We start from the raw sequence: 16,822 nt of genomic DNA on the forward strand, positions 1-16,822 counted from the left end.
TAAAAGACTTTCTGCTCTAAAAAAGAGGAGCAGTAGGATCTTTTCCTAATTTTCAGAAGCTCTCTTCTAGCATGTTGTTCAAGATGAATGCCTCAATCACCACATATTTGTTTTTAATTTGCTTTTTACCTTTCACAGTCATTAGGCTTTTACTTCCTGTTTTTAAAACCATGAGGTGATATGTTCATACCCTACTTTTTTGTATTGGTTGCTTTTTCTGCTGATGAAAAGGGGAAAAAATGTTTACAAATCTTACAGCTCCCTGTACAGAGAAGGATAGAATGTATGTAAAAATTTGGCAGCAACTTCAAAGTAAGCAAAGAAGTAACTTACAAATCTTCTAGGGAGTACATGGTTCTGAAATGTGCTAATAGCTGACTTGAAGTTCAGAGGACAGGAAGTACCTGGAAAAAAAAACACAACAGAAAAAAACAGAAAAATTACTGAGCTTGGCATAAAAGAGGCTATGTTAATCTTATTTATCTGCTGAAGTACTAGCCCTTGCCATTGCCCTGAAATCAATGTAGCCTTTTTCCCCCTGTTTTCATCTCTATCCATTAGTCATAGATTTGTTGCCTGAAACTGAAGAGGCATGGTGTTTTGGGGTGGGTTTTGGTTTGGTTTTTTTGCTCCTCTTTATTCCTGTGAGATGACAGAGAAGAAGTACAGGTTCCTGTCAATGCCAGACCTGGCTAACCTTGAAAACAGGAGACAGGTTCAGAAATCTCCACAGTGCTGGTGTTAGACAGCAGTCTGAGAAGGAATGAAAAACAGCTGTTTTACTGCAGTGTCAGTGGGCATCGTGACACAGGAAGCACTTAAGTGCAGAGTGCAGCCGTATTGCAGAGATCCTGTACCCGGCAGAGGAAGCTGGAGGTTTTCTGTGCTATAATTAGCCATTGCCAACGAATCCACGTTGCATCACAGGAATTAGTCTCGTGGTATTCTCACCTTTGCTTTCCAAAATGAAGGAAATATCTTTCAGTGACAGCTATTACACCAAGTACCAAGGCAACAAATAAACCCTTAGCTGCCTAGCCAAGGATACACAGCTCTCACTGATAGCAAAGTTCAGTGCACTTCAGAAGGGAATGGTGAGTGGTCCCCTGATGAGAATACATTGATATGTATACAGCTGTTTCACCCTGGAATTCCCATCATAAGAGAGCAGCTTGTATTTTTTTTTATAGTGTTTTCACTTCAAGAATGTTCATTTAGCAGTGTGCGTTTCTCAGATTATGTCAGCTTTGTCCTCTGTAGGTCCTTCAGTGTAGGGAAGGATGTATCTGTTTTCTATAACTGCAGTTTCCTCCCAGGGGATCATCTAGGAATTTTTCAGCCTGGTTTATTGCAACAAACCAGGAAGAACTTACCAAATCAGTAATATATATGGCCTTTTATGAACATATTAGTGAATCCTAAGGATACTTGTTCTGATTTGAGTAAATTATCAATCCCCTGGAAGCCAGCAGAGTTCCAGATCTGTGCAAGCAGCAATCAGATTAGTCTGGATCCTTATAAGTAGTGTGTATTGAATCAACTGCCCAACGTGGACAGACCAACTGCATCATTTGTGTAATGGGTCAAGATTTAAAACTCCTTGCAATATTATATTTCTTGTGCATCACTTATGTTACTTACAATAGTTTTATGTCATACAACTTGCTGCTTTCTATGGTTTGAATAAAGGCAGTAGAAAGCAGTGGATAGTCACAGTTTCATTTTGTGTTATTTCTACTATTACTATATATAGCAGCTGTAGAAACCACTACTGTGGACTAGTGCTAACCAGTTCCTGCATGGAATAAACATACAATGTACACAGGAAGTAACTTAACTGGGGATAGCTAGGAGATAGGAACTAAGATACCTATTTTTGAGTTGGGGTTTTCTTCAACTTTGTTTAACACCCAGCTCATGGGTAACATTTTCCAGTCCCCAGCAGCAGTAGTCAGAAAACGAAACTAAACTGTTAAACGTATGACTGATAGGTCAAAGCATGGCATTTTTCATGAATAAGTAAAACAATGTATACTGCTCTATTGTGTCTCATGCACCAAGTTGCCATGTGAAATTTGATCCAGTTCCTAGAAATCTTGACTTTTTTTTACAGTCGTGTTTTCATCCTTTTCACAAATTAAATTGCTACAATCTGTGACAATAAATAGTATTCTAGGCCGGGGGACTTTCAAAATTCAACAATAATACATGCCATTAGTAGGACACTGCAGTTACTTAGGCAATGACAATAGCACCTGCTTTCAAAACATAATGGCTACATTGTAAATTCTTGGGCATTAGGTAAATTAGAAAGTAATATAAATATTATGCTGTCACAAAATTATGTTAATGGTTCTATTATAAATGTGATTTGTTCCTTAGTTATTTTTTTCCTTAACACATCATAGTAGGTATTTTCAATAAACATGAGCAGAAGCCACTTAAGATGTGCCAGGTTTCAGAGTCAAGGGAAAGTAACAACCTTAGCTCTCTTCCAGAAGCAATCAAGTAAGAAATGAAAGCTAACCTGCATGAATGCAATTTCAACTTTCTTGCGATGTTCACGATAAAATAAAGTAACCTTATGTATGTAGTGCGATGGTTTTGAGCCAGTTTCCTACTTTATAAAGAATTACTTACTAGTTGGGCGTTGACAGTGCTGTGTCACTATCTGATGGAGAGGTGGCATGAAATGAATCACATTCTGGGCTGTAATGATTGGACTAGCTTTTGGGGAAGTGGAAAAGATCTTTGCATACAGGAGGAACCCCACTGCGAAGTGATTCAAATACAAAGGGAGAGATCAGTTTCCTCCTAGACAGAAGCCTGTGCTTGTTGATCACAGAATCCAGCCCTTTGGTGATGGGATAGATTTTGGTTGACAATAGTGCTTTTGCCTGCTGCAGAGATCATTGCAGGCACTCAGAACAGAAAACAGAAATGTAGACTTCAAGAAAATAGTTTCAACAGCACAAGACATCCTGTTGACAGAAGAGCTCATTACAATGAAAGAGTGCCGAGCAAAACGACTGTGCTACTTAGACTTGTTTCAGAAGGACTCTGCGACCTCCAAACCTTTCACCTTTTACTCTTACTGGTGTGTACTTGGTAAAATAAAATAAATATATCCCATAAAGGTCTTTTGCAAATCATAGTGCTCTAGGCAGACCAGTATTACCTCGTTTTACGGCTGAACACACAGCACAAAGAAATTGTCTTTTTTAAGGGTAACCAGAGGAACACAACCAGCTCCCTTTCACCCACGTTTAGCCTGTTGGACCAGGAACAACTAGCTTGCAGATGCTGAAGGCAGCTCCTACTTCCACGGTCAACCAGACCAGTGAAGCTCTGCTGTAGTGACATTATGCTTGTCAGAATAAATTCTGCCAGGCACATTCTTCATCTGCACCACAAACTTTTATACCATTCTCACCAAAGTATGCACAGGAGGCAGTTAATTTGGCTAGTTCTATTTTGGGCTGTGTTTTGGGAATTCCATGGAAAAGACCTAAGCTAGCACTAACTATATAGATCTCTTCATGTGGGCTCCATGGTCACAGTATCACAGTATCACAGTATCACCAAGGTTGGAAGAGACCTCACAGATCATCAAGTCCAACCCTTTACCACAGTGCTCCACTTTGTCTGCAGTGTTCTTGCTAGATGAAAAATCCCAGCAACAGGATAACTACTGCTGAAAGCAAGCATCCCATTTCAGTATCAGCAGCCTAGCTTGGGCTTATTATGCTATTGTTTTTATTACAGTTACTCCCATATATCCTACCCAATACCACAGTTTCAGTGGCCAAATTCAGCATGAAACATAGAAGTAGAGGCAATCTCTACTTTTTAACAGTTCACTGAAGCTAACCATGCAAGAATGAATTGTTGTGTATCACTCTTCCCCCCAAAAAATAGAAAAAATTCCAGATACCAAACAGTACTGAGAATTGAGGCAAAATTAAGAATACTGCTAAAATCTTGATGAAGGAATTTGCCTGTGGAACAAGAGTGTCCATGAAGTGTGTTAAATGTGTAAAAGAAGGAATATGTCACATCTGACAGGTAAACCTCCTGATGTTAACACGTTCTGAACCTATAGTGTGGTACCTGAAGATGCAGTACTGTGTAAAACCTTGTTCTTTTCTGCAGGACTGAGCAAGCCTGCAGTTTACATTTTCACCCTTAAGTCAAAAAGGAAGAATTTTCCCTAAAAGTCAACAGCCAAGTTAGAGACTGAGCATGCATCTCCTGAGCTCCAGTTCAAACTGGATTTTTAAAGGCTATCTTTTGCTATTCCTTCAGTTCAGAATCTCATTCAGGCTTCATTTTCATTATAGTTTTCCCATAATCTATGACCTCAGCCTTTCATACACCAACACCATTCATGACACATGATAGCTATGCAGACAGGCAAGATGCAGGGAGAATGGTTCCTCTCGGTAACATGTGCAGATTATCTAGCAGTGTGCTGAGTACTGATCAAAGGCAGCACGGTGGGGCTCAGAAGCTTCACTGAAACATCAGCTGTGCTCCCTGTATCACAGCTAATATCCAGAGAAAGCTGGAAGAGCAGAAGGGAGGAGAGGGAAGGACAAGGGCTCTCAACTTCAGTGTGAGGTTGTTTAATTCAGAGGAGGATTTACCTTATGTACCTTCAACCTTTTGTATTCTTCCCTCAGAAAGTGTCACAAACAAGGTTACATCATGACATTTAATGTGCAACCTTTACAGAATAATCAAGGATTTTGCTCTTTCATTATCTTGTCTAATAGCAGCCATTTGCCTACACAAGAAGGAATCATCTTAGGACATCAAACTCAGTCATTACAAGGATAAACTTAGGTGAAGTAGGGAACTAAGCTACTCCAGGATCACAGGGATATTCTCACTAGCTAGAGATGATGATTCATGATGAAATGTTAATGTAAAATCACAGGTAGAAAAGTAATATTCAGTCCAGAAGCACAAACAAGCTAGATTTGTTTGGTTTAAATCTAGCTATTTGCTGGGTTGGTTTGTTTGTTTTGTTTTCCTTAGTTCTTTATCCTTACATCCTTATGAGGATATTTATGAAGGTAAGGTTATGCCTTATGAGGAAAGGCTGAGAGACCCAAGGCTTTTCAGTCTGGAAAAGACTGAGAGAGGATTGAATAAGTGTTTATAAATATCTGAGAGATGGGTATCAATAAAGAAGGGACAACCTCTTTTCACTTGTGCCCTGTGATAGGGCAATGGGCAATGGATGTAAACTACAGCTCAGGAAGTTCCACTTCAACATGAGGAAGAACTTCTTTACTGTAAGGGTCATGAAGCACTGGAACAGGCTCCCTAGAGAAGTTGTGGAGTCTCCTTCTCTGGAGACTTTCCAGACCTGTCTGGATGCATTCCTGTATGACTTGTGCTAGATTCTACAGTCCTCCTCTGGCAAAGGAGTTGGACTGGATTATCTCCAGAGGTCCCTTCCAACCCCTAACATCCTGTGATCCTGCACTAGTCTTCAAAGCAAACTAGTGAAAGACAGCTTGTATATCCTGGTAAATGAAAGACAAACATGACTGCCCAGTGGACTAAGCCAGACTGCTGAATTCATGTGACTCAAGAAATACATATAAATAATCTACCATTACTTTGCTTAACTTACCCCAGAACTTCTTAATTATCAATTCTGGGCCAGCAGAAAAAGAGCACAGTTGATATGGGCAGACATGGTGTAGTTTCCAAACACTGAGCAATGAGAGGACTGGAGGTGGTGGAGGCACCGTCCCTGGAGGTGTTGAAGAAAAGCCTGGATGAGGCACTTAGTGCCATGGTCTGGTTGACTGGATAGGGCTGGGTGCTAGGTTGGACTGGATGATCTTGGAGGTCTCTTCCAACCTGGTTGATTCTATGATTCTAAGTCTTCCAAAAGGACTACACCACTTCAGCTTTCCTGCAGATGCTTGAGCTCTGTGGTACATTACATACTAATTAGTACTCGACGGAGTCACTCACAGTAGAAGACTCACTCTGGAACCAAATGGTGCTAGACTTATGACCAAGGCACTAACAAAAGAATCAGGAAAAGTGGTCTGGAACAGCTGCATACTTCCTATTTCTTCACCTGGCTATAAAAGGGCAATTTTCTATGCCAAAACGACCACTCTCCTTGACATGCAATGCAACAAAAGTAGACACCACCCTCCGAGACGTTGCTTGTTTCACGCCAACTACTGCCCAACGTGAGGCAGGTGAGCTTCTCTGTAACAGGAAAACTCTTGCGTTATCCCACCTCAGCAGAGCTCCAGTGCCACATGAAAAACGTCACTGATGCCTAGTTCAGTCTTCGGTATCTGTAAGGCCGCTGACGGGAAATGCCACTTCAACGCAACAGGTACTATGGCGCCTAGAAATCGTAAGCCACGCGTTACTGAAGGCGCATTCCCTCACCTCCCTAGCTGTGCCTTCAAGGGAGGCCTGCCCGGGCTTAAGAGAGGCCCGAAAGGCGGCCCGGCCGCAGCGCGGCTCCGCTGCCCACCGGGCTCCGGGCGCAGCGCGGCTCCATTCCCCTGCGCTCCGCTCCGCTCCGCTGCGCTGCCCACCGGCCGCCGCTCGCGCCGCCGCTCCCGCCCGGCCGTTACGGGCGGCGCCGCCCGCGCGCCGCCTGGCGGCAGCAGCGCACCCGGCACCCGCGCAGCAGCGCGCCCAGCACCCGCGCCGCAGCGCCCCCTAGCGGCGGCACAGGGACGCGCCTCCGGGCGCATGCGCGCACGTGGGCCCGGCACCGGCGCGCGGACCGCCCCCGGCGCATGCGCAGCGGGAGTAAGCCCTGGGGGTCGCGGCGGCGCCGGGTGGCCTACTTGCCTCCCGCTGGCCGTCGCCATGGTGCTGGAGAGCCTGGCCCGCATCGTCAAGGTCCAGCTGCCCGCGTACCTGAAGCGCCTACCGCTGCCCGAGAGCGTCGGCGGCTTCCTGCGCCTCACAGGTAGGTGGGGGTTGCGGGAGTCCGGCGGCCTGCGCCCCTTGTCCCGCCCCGCCGCCCTTGTGTGCTTCGCAGGTGGCGTGAGGGGAGTGGTGAGGCCGGGTCGAGCGGGTGGCGTTTACCGTGACGCTGGCGCCCACCCGGTCTGTGATACATCCCCGGGGCTTCGTCCCATGTCGGGCTGCGACTTTTCACTCCTTGCTGCAAACATCGCACACTTTCTCCTGGCCGTGCTAAGCAAGCTGCCTGTTACGGAATGAGGGAACCTCAACGTTAAATGGCCACTACCTTGTTTTAGCAGGAAAATTATTCCTCAAGACAATCAGGATGCCCTATGAGGTAGATGATAAGTAGTGTTGAGAATAAAACGTGCCAGGCTTCTCGGCCCCAGCTGGTTTGAACTTAAAATGCAAGTACCAGCAAGTCAGAGGTTGTGAAGGAACCGGGATTTTAGCTGAAAGCCTAAAGCACTGGGTTTATGTCTGCTTAAAAAGTTAGAGGCATGTCTATACACATTTTGTTCAAAAGAATCTGTTTCTGGGAGCCTGCAACATACACAAAGTTAGGATCTTCTTATTTCATATTTTTTGTGTGTGGTTTCAGCAATTGTAGCACAATCACAGTAGTGAACAAAAAATACCCCGAGACTAAATACTGGGAAATTCTTTTGATATTCAGTACATCCAAGTGGTTTGCAAACTGAGGCTATCAGAGCCCAAGTTCAGCTCTGATAATACAGGCAGACTCCCAAGCAGTATCGAATGGGAAGGTCAGTTTGGTGATGTGAAGTAAGAGGAACCCTCTAACAGAAACTCTGCAAATGGAAAAAGTCTTCAAAGTGTACAATCATAGAACCAACCAGGTTGGAAGAGACCTCCAAGATCAGCCAGTCCAACCTATCTCCCAGCCCTAGCTGATCAACTAGACCATGGCACTAAGTGCCTCATCGAGTGTTTTCTTGAACACCTCCAGGGATAGTGCCTCCACCACCTCCATGGACAGCCCATTCCAATGCCAATCACTCTGTGAAGAACTTCCTTCTGACATCCAGCCTATACTTCCCCCGGCACAATTTGAGACTGTGTCCCCTTGTTCTATTGGTGGTTGCCTGGGAGAAGAGACCAACCCCCATCTGGCTACAATGTCCCTTCAGGTAGTTGTAGACAGCAATGAGGTCTCCCCTGAGCCTCCTCTAGGCTAAACACCCCCAGCTCCCTCAGCCTCTTTGCATAGGGTTTGTGTTCCAGGCCTTTTGCCAGCAAGAAATCAACTGATTTCTTTATCTTTCATCAGTCAATTATGTGACTTCAGTAGTGCTGGAACATGATCCAATTTAGAACTGTCAGAAGTAACTTAAAACCAGATAGGAGTACTTCTTTCCAGCATTTTTTGTGTGACTTGTAAATGCAACGTCCCATTATCTTCCCCACAGCAGAGACCTGTTTTCAATGAACTGTTCTTCTTTTCCCACAACTACTGTCATCTGAAAATGCTATTAATTTTATTTACCAAATGGAGAAATTCAACTACTATGAAACTGGGAGGAAAGAGATACAGTAACCTACAGAGCAATGCAGCTTCTCATATTCCTAGCATTTGGCAGTTTCCTACTATTGCCCTGTAACCACAAGTTCTGCTTAAAATTTGTTACGCTTTAGTAGTGCTTCAGGTTAATCTCTTCTTGCTTCACTTGTCCAGTCATAGATTTCTGCAACAGGATTATTTATTCATACTACATAGTGAAATAATTTATCCTGAAAACCTCTGGTCAGAATTTTGAGGTTTTAACAGAACAATCAATAGGGCAGAACTGTTTTGCTGTTCTGTTAATTACCTCGTTGAGAAATACTTCATTACTCAAATTTGGAAGGAGGGCAAGAAGCAAGCAACTGGAACCTTAAGTGGAAATCAAACATGGAAATGTTAGTCCTCAAAATGCTAAATAAAGATAAAAGAAGGAACTGATTCAGAAATGGCTTAGAGACCTGGTAAGCTGTAATGAACATACCTGGAAAAAGTTCACTGCAACTAATCCTTAGTGATTCTTTTTTTGACTGGTCTTTTGCTAAATGATCTTTAAAAATTAAAACAATGGTATAATTAAAACCACACTGCTGTAGCTTAGTACAGTATCAGTTCTAGCATCCTTCTTTGCTTGACAGCTGTTTAATCGTGTTTGCAAACCTTTTTTACATCCCATTCAGTTGCACCTTCAGCTCCAGTAGTGCATCAATTGTAGAAACAGTAGACTAAAATTAGAGGGAAAATTCATTTGTATAGGATAGTGCATACTGTGCTTATTAAAAGTTTTGAGGCACCTGTTGTGACCTCACCAATGGGAAACTGCTTGCTTGGAGAGAGGAAGACTGTTAGCATCCAGTGCAGCACTCCTGAAGGTAAAAGCAAGGAGAGAGGAAGGAAAGAATGTTTGACCTCGAGTTTGAAATTGGATATCCAAATTGTCACACTGCTGCTACTCAGAAGCCTCTTTCAGTTTCTTGTTATAAGTGCTTTGCCCTTCCCTTCTCAAATTAGCTGACATGAACAGTGTTGTCACACACTAGGGTTGACTTTTATTCTGGTACATGCCTTTGAAATGGCACAGACATTCACCTTAAAATAGCGTGTGTTCAGCATGTCAAGATTTATGTAAGAATCTAGCTGCTAGGCACATTTTCCATAAACATGACACTGTCCTGTGTGGGCAGCCTTACATTTGGCCTACATGTTAAGAGGGACTTGAATGTAGTAAGTTGACAGGCAGGAAGAGGATAATTCTGTTCATCATCTTTCACAATACTGAGGGAAAGGAGGGTAGTACCATGACTAGAGTCTTTAAGAAGCCATGTGAACCATCAGTCTGTCATTGGCAGAGAGGCTTGCTAAGGTACCTACAGTATTGGCTTTTAATTAAACTGCTGTGTCCCTAGAAGGACTATCACCTCTCTACCTTAATAAACTAATAGACATACTGATGTGGTGTGTGGAGTCCTTTGTGTAGCAAGAATAACATCCTTAAGAGACCCAAGGAAATAACAACACTGTTAGAAGTGCTTATCAGTTCTGAAGATAATGTAATTGAGTAAGTAATTTCAATTTAATCAGTTTAGAGAATACGCAATCACAGTTCCAATCTTCATTTCAACTGGTAGCTAATACATGTTAAAATTTTAGCTTTCAGTAGAGCTGTTACTGTAAGAAGCTCTTTTGGGTTGGCATAAGGTCATTTCCATGGAAGTTAACAAAAACTTAATGATATCAAAGGAGTAGTTGGTGAAAGACAAGTAGGGCCCACTTGCTTTGATTGATGCTCAGTGGCTGGCCAGTCCCTTTCTGTTCACAGTGTGTGTGGTTTGGGTTTTTATTGGACTTGTTACTGTTGGACTGAAAGCTAAGACAGCCTCTCAAAAATGTATCAGTGGTCTATGGTCCTTGGCCTCAGTGTCTTGCAGTTCTCTGGGCATTCCTGTTTCAGTGATGTTCCAAATACTTTTCAGAACTTACCTTTGGGAACAGTCTCTGTCTAACACAAGTCAGTTCTGATGAGTAACCTCTTTTGTTCTCTACTCTTCGTTTCTGGCTCCAAAGACTGGCTGTTTCCATCTCCAGAATCAATGTAATTGCTGAATTCTAAGTTCTCACCTGTGAAAATAAACGTTCTTGTGAATTGCCTTGCATCTGTTTCAGAAAGGTATGAATGGTTCCCAAACCACTGAGCTCTGTACGGTTATAGGAAGATACTGCATTACTTTGAGTGAAACTTTTCCTATCACTTCCACTCAGTCCAAACATCTGTGACTTTTAACTTTGTGACAGTATCTTTTCTCTCTGCCCTAGAAAATGGTCATGTTGTTTCTTTCAATCTAAAAGTATGAGCCTCTGGCAGTCTTCTAGCAGTAAGTCAGTTTATGATTAGTGTAAGTGGGGGCTTTTGGGAGACTTCCAGATTAGAAATATGTAAAGAAATCATTGTCTTTCGAGGACACAACTCTATCAGCTATTAGCACAATACAAATAGTAAATAACAATCATGATAACTAATATCCTTGTACTTTCTATTCTTGTTTGCATCTGATTTTGTTTCTCAGCGGTTACAACTGTCATGTTCCAGTTTCATTTGAATGACCCCAACTGATTTTGAATCTCCCATAGACGTGACTACTGTTTCAATTTTGCTATTGCATTGGGGATTTTGAAGCTGTATTGAGATGCCACTTGCTGTTTAGTTGCCAGTCTCTTTCACTGACAGTTAATTCTCATGCAAGATGTTTCTGTGTGTGAATTTCTGCTCAGTTGCATTCATCACGTTTGATAGGTGCACTATAATCAGACGCAGGGCACCTATTGGCACATCTGTTTTGTCTTGGAGTTCAGAGCAGCTTTGGAGAGATCCACCTCCTTGCCCAGTCAGGTTACATACTTTATTTGGAATTTCTTTTTTAGGGGCCAAATTTTTTTTCCAGTCTTCTAAAGTGTGGTCCAAGTCAGTCCTTCATGTTAGGTCAGAAAGTGCATTTGCAGTGCTATTCCCAAGGGTGTTCTGGAACAGCAGTGTTATAAAAGACAAACTGGCACAGCTGTTCAGGAAACTCAGTGTTTTGTGTAACTGAAAACCTCTAAGTATCTCAGTGCTAATTGTTATTATTTAGGCCTTACAGCTTCTTGGGAGAACAGAGAAAAAAGCAACAGAGGTTTATCTACTGCAATTTTGTCAAACTTGTACATAGGGACTGCTGCCAAGAGCAGATGTGGAAAGACTGCTGAAAGTTATTGCAGTGCCTTTAGCATTTGCACAGTTGTACATTCCCAGATAAATGCAGTGTCCGTGGCTTTCACATCTAGGATGTAAAACCAGTCCTGCAAAATATTTTCATTACGTGACCTACTTCCAGAAAATTCAGATTATTAAGAAAAAGCCACCATGTTGTAACTTCAAAAATATTAGCATCAATGTGTCCTATTGTTACAAACAAAATCAGGCTATACAGAATAATTTGAGAGCTACAACCTACCCAGCATCCCTAGCCTGCTTTTTTTGCATTTCCTGACCTAAGCCAGGACAACATACCTCATCTCAGGACTCTTCCTCTCTCTGTATTGTAGAAGCTGGTTGCTGATCCCTGAGCAAACAGAGCTCTGACTGGTAAAATGACAGAGGCATTGGTGCTCAAGAAAAGATTGGATGAGGCACATAGTGACATGGTCTAGTTGACTGGATAGGGCTGAGCGATAGGTTGGACTGGATGATCTTGGAGGTCTCTTCCTTGATTCTATGAATATTTTGCCAGTGTTTATCTAATAACCTGTATAATTTCTAGTAAAAGTTTAAAAAAATAAAATGAGTAAAACTTGAAGAAGCTAAAAATTTGAAAAAAGCAATAAAAAAATAATATTGAAAGATACTGAATAGTTTTTCATGTACAGAATATTAAGTTAGCAGTACTGAATACACTTACCAAATGTAAACGTGCTTAGTTTGCTGGTTTGCCTTAGATGAGCAGAACCCCTCTAATTTTAGAGCTCCTTTTTTCAGGATGTCTTTTATTTGTTTTGAATTTATTCTCTTTCATTGAATCACCTTCTAGAGTGTGAAAATTAAACGTTGAATTAAATTCTAGGAGTTAAATTTTAACCTTGGCTGCAGTAAAACCCAAGGTTTAATCCGAGTCTTTAATTTTGAGCCTTACCCACAGTCTTGTTTGCCATCAAAGCCTTGCTGATTGAGGAACTCCATTCCTTACCCTATGCCTAAGTTATCTGAGAGTAGCTGATGCTGCACCATGCTGAAGTGGTGTCAAGAGCCAACCTAAACTTCACCTGTCCTTAGTTTCAGAATGGCTGCGGTTACTGCCTTTCCTGGGTGTGCTGGCCTTGCTTGGTTACCTCGCTGTTCGTCCCTTCCTCCCCAAGAAGAAACAGCAGAAGGATAGCTTGATTAACCTCAAGATCCAGAAGGAAAATCCAAAAGTAGTGAATGAAATAAACATTGAAGATCTGTGCCTCACTAAAGCTTACTGCAGATGTTGGCGTTCTAAGACGGTAAGACACTTGGTGCTGCTGTAGCATTACAGGTTGAAACTCATTTGGTTTTTTCAATCCGTGCTTCAGTGGTTTATTGCTACATGTTGACCTCTTGCTTTTCTCTAAAGGTGGTGCATGTTTCTGGATTTTGAGAGTTTTTTTTGTCCACTTTAAACCTATCTACATGCGGTAAAAATGTTAGAAACTTGCAAGAAAAACATGAGAGCTTTCTAGAAACACAGCGTTACCACTTGTGAGTAGGTCAAAGCCAAGCAAGCCTTGTTTAATACCTGGACTTGCATTGCAACTACTTGGAAGATAACTACTCTTATAAGCATTATTTTGCAGGTAAAGTTATTCCTGTTAGAATGGAGGTTGGTAAGAGAGCATATGCCCATCTGGTGCAGAATAGCTGGTAGTCGACAGGCCTGGATGTCCCCCAAAATCAATTAATATTTTTCATTTATCCACAATTTATTTTGAATGTCCTTATTGCACTCTGGTTTTGTCCTCTCTAGGCTAAATGCTCTCCTGTTTTAACAAAAAAAAATCTGCCCTGGACCTCAGAAACCCTCTCACTCCAGACTAATTATTCCAGCAAAGTATTTCAGCTTTCCTTAAACCAGTACTTTCTGGTTGCCAATGATTAAGTCCATTAAGAACACTTCTATTTCCACAATAAATCTTAACTAGTTTGTGGCTTTCTATTCTTTAATGATGAAGGCTTTATCACTAACTTTGTCTCTGAGAACAGCTTTTTTAGCACCCCACAAACTTAGTTACCTGTTAGCAGTAGTGTTTGTTTGTTGTTTTTTTTTTTTCCTCCTTAGTAACAACTGTCCTGAGTCCAATAAGAGACAGGAAACTTAATGTTGAAATAAGACATAGGAGGAGGAACTAGCAACACTAGGAAAGTGCTTTTGGCACAGAGGGTATAACACTCACTATATAATTGTGCAGTTTTACTAATTCCTCCTATATGTTTTCTTCCAGTTCCCTGTCTGTGATGGCTCCCACAACAAGCACAATGAATTAACGGGAGATAATGTAGGTCCACTAATACTCAAGAAGAAAGAAGTATAGCAGATGCTTAATCCACTAGAAATGATAAAAAAGTAATTTTTTTTTTACCTTTGTAGTTGCAAGGGACAGCATTTTATTGTGTGATTGGTATGATTTAGTTTAATGATTACTGTAGATTTCTTTTTGGAATAAACTGCATTTAGACAGTGCTAAATCTGTCACTGTTTTTATACTTTATTCTGAGAAGAATTATATCTGCTTTGTAAAGCTGTAAAGTAACAATCCCTGTAAATAAGTCGTTTATTTCAATAATAAAATGACTTCCTACAGTTGGTCTTTTTTGTATGAACATGCAATTAAAACTGTCATTGTTTCCAAGTGACAGAAATGCACCTTTCTGTTGATTCTGTTCTGCTGAGTAGCCATGTTGTGTTTGCTTTTCAGGAACACATTTCAGTGCACTATATGTGAGAAGGAAAAAGATACTGACCTCATCCATTGTGAATATGCTCAAGTGTACCACTGAGGACAGGCACCATAGTGAAGGTCTGGCCTGTGCAGTGCCTAAGTGGGCAGTTTGTTGGTCTCATGCAAAGCAGCCTGGCGCAGACAAACCCCACACCACTGTCTCATACAGCGTTCTAGGTGGAGTGCTGCAGTTCCTGACCACATAACTTAGTGAGCAGGTCAGCGTGTAACTTCACCCCTTTATTTTGCCCCCCTGTGTTAATTGGTAGGAATTCTTGTAAGAAAACACAAATTTGCTCCTTGTAGCTCCTACTTTTGTAGCGGGGAGTTTCCTAGAAGGAATTGGTTAAAAGGCAAGGAAGAAAGCAGAGCTGAGCTGGGTCCTTGGCTTGTCACCCATTTAGAATGTTTGGCTAGGTTAGAACTTTGCTGTGGTATGTCTTCATTTCAGATGGAGGTAAATATTTGCAGATTATCTAACTGCTAGACTTCTGATTAGTTCCTCTAAAGCAGTTTATTCTCCAGTGAAAGCTGTATCCATCAGTTTAAAAATGCTGATCCATGCTGAAAATTTTAGACCATTATACTAAGGTAGATTTCATCTGTTTCGTAGCAGCATTTCATGTGACACCTTGTTTTACAGGTAGGAAGGCACCATCCTGAAAGAGCAGTTCTCAGCCACAGTAGTTGTCATAGCAGCAGAACGACTAAGGTAGAAGGTCCCTCCTCTATTTCTAGCAGTCGTAGTTCAGGTACCTAAAGCTCTTTGCCTTGCAGCTGAAAATGGCAGATGAGAATGAGATTTTATGTTAAGTGCCTGCTTCTACAAAGCATGTAGATAAAAATGGTTGATGGTGCTCTTACCTTTATGAATGAGCAAACCGTAAATGTTATATATGATAGAACATTTACAATACAGGAAAATCCATGATGTTACTATGTGTCTTATACTTGGTCTTCACTTAGTGTATTGAACATCAAATGCAAGTTCTTGGGTTTAGTGAAGAAATTACTATATGAAATGGAAAAGCCCATCTTTAGATTGCTTTTTTTTCTTCTGGGGCTTTAAAATTCACAATTTATTGTAGCAGGCTATTACTAAATATATGTGTGTGCTAGTTTTTATTAGGATACTTTTGCAGTCAAATCATTTGGTTTCCTCTGATATCTGAGAAGCAAACTATGTACACCAATCCTGCTCTTCTATTGCTCCACTCAAACCCTGTTAGCGTAGTACAGCAAAATTGGTGATGTTTCTCCCCAAGAGCTCCTCTAAAAGGAGAATGACAGTGTAAGATTTAACCTCTTGACTCTGCCTTTAGCATAGCTTTGTTATGCATTTTTTTTTCTCCCTGTTTTCTGTTAGATGAGATTGCTGCTAAGCTATTTACAGCTATGGCCATGGAACAAACAGGGGTGTTTTTTTATGTTGCTTCTGTCTCCAGGGAAATGGAGCACATTTGTAGCACGAGCCTACAGTAGCAGCACTCAGTCACAGTTTCTTTGTGGAAGGGATATCAACCCACAAGGCCTTCCAGTATCTGATGGGGGCATACAAGAAAGCTAGTGAGAGATGTTTTAGGATGTCAGGTAGTGATAGGGTTAGGGGAAATGAATCCAAGCTAGAGGAGGAGGAATTTAGATTAGATGTTAGGAAGCTCTTCACACTGAGGATGGTGAGACACTGGAACAGGTTGCCCAAAGAAGTGGTGGAGGTCCCATCCCTGGAAGTTGTTAGGGTTGCTCTGGGCAACTTCATCTAGTAGAAGGTGTCTCTGCCTGTGGCAGGGGAGTTAGAACTAGATGATTCTTGATGTCCATTCCAACCCTGAAAATTCTGTGACTGATATTTTACAAGCTCCACAAGTTAATACTAACCTCACAAGCAAAATAAATTGCTGTTTCCTTGCATTTCAAAATCCATCAGGGTAGTAGTCTGTCATGGCTGAAGAATTTTGTATAGAAAATCTCAAATAATGTATAATTGGTTCACATGATCTACCTGGAGTCCACAGGGATAACTAGCTAACAAGTCTCTTCAAAGCTCTCTATCTCACCAATGACTGAGATCTGAACCAAGTCCACTAGGATGTACTTGTTCATGCCTAGCCACTGCATGGCTTTTCTGACTTGGAAGCTCCATACAAAGGGATAAATTGCCCTAAATGATAACAAAAGCCAGGGCTGAGGCAGTAGATCAGGCCTTCACAGCCTCTGTGCCAGATTAGGGGAACCTGACCTTGGCATGTCATGCATTTTTACTCTAAAAGAATGGCAATATTTACCTTTCTTTTGGTTATGAATTTGAACAATGGTTACAGCAGACTACAAGTAAACTCATAAAAAAGT

General features: G+C 41.7%; 1 protein-coding gene and 1 long non-coding RNA gene across 2 annotated transcripts; one reads left to right on the plus strand and one right to left on the minus strand.

Annotated features, from left to right (window-relative positions):
- The first annotated feature begins 6,781 nt into the window (after positions 1-6,781).
- CISD2 (CDGSH iron sulfur domain 2) lies at positions 6,782-14,397 on the plus strand. The gene is made up of 3 exons (XM_064148421.1): positions 6,782-6,964; positions 12,789-13,000; positions 13,976-14,397. The coding sequence occupies exons 1-3, from the start codon at positions 6,862-6,864 to the stop codon at positions 14,063-14,065; spliced, it is 405 nt and encodes a 134-aa protein (XP_064004491.1). The 5' UTR covers positions 6,782-6,861; the 3' UTR covers positions 14,066-14,397.
- On the minus strand, positions 8,446-11,354 carry LOC135177993 (uncharacterized). The gene is made up of 2 exons (XR_010303296.1): positions 10,466-11,354; positions 8,446-9,351 (listed from the first exon to the last, which is right to left on the minus strand). It is a non-coding gene; the product is annotated as an uncharacterized LOC135177993 (long non-coding RNA).
- Positions 14,398-16,822: the final 2,425 nt, after the last annotated feature.

This window comes from Pogoniulus pusillus, chromosome 9 (genome assembly GCF_015220805.1).
Source record: "Pogoniulus pusillus isolate bPogPus1 chromosome 9, bPogPus1.pri, whole genome shotgun sequence".
In the NCBI taxonomy this organism is placed as follows: Eukaryota; Metazoa; Chordata; class Aves; order Piciformes; family Lybiidae; genus Pogoniulus; species Pogoniulus pusillus.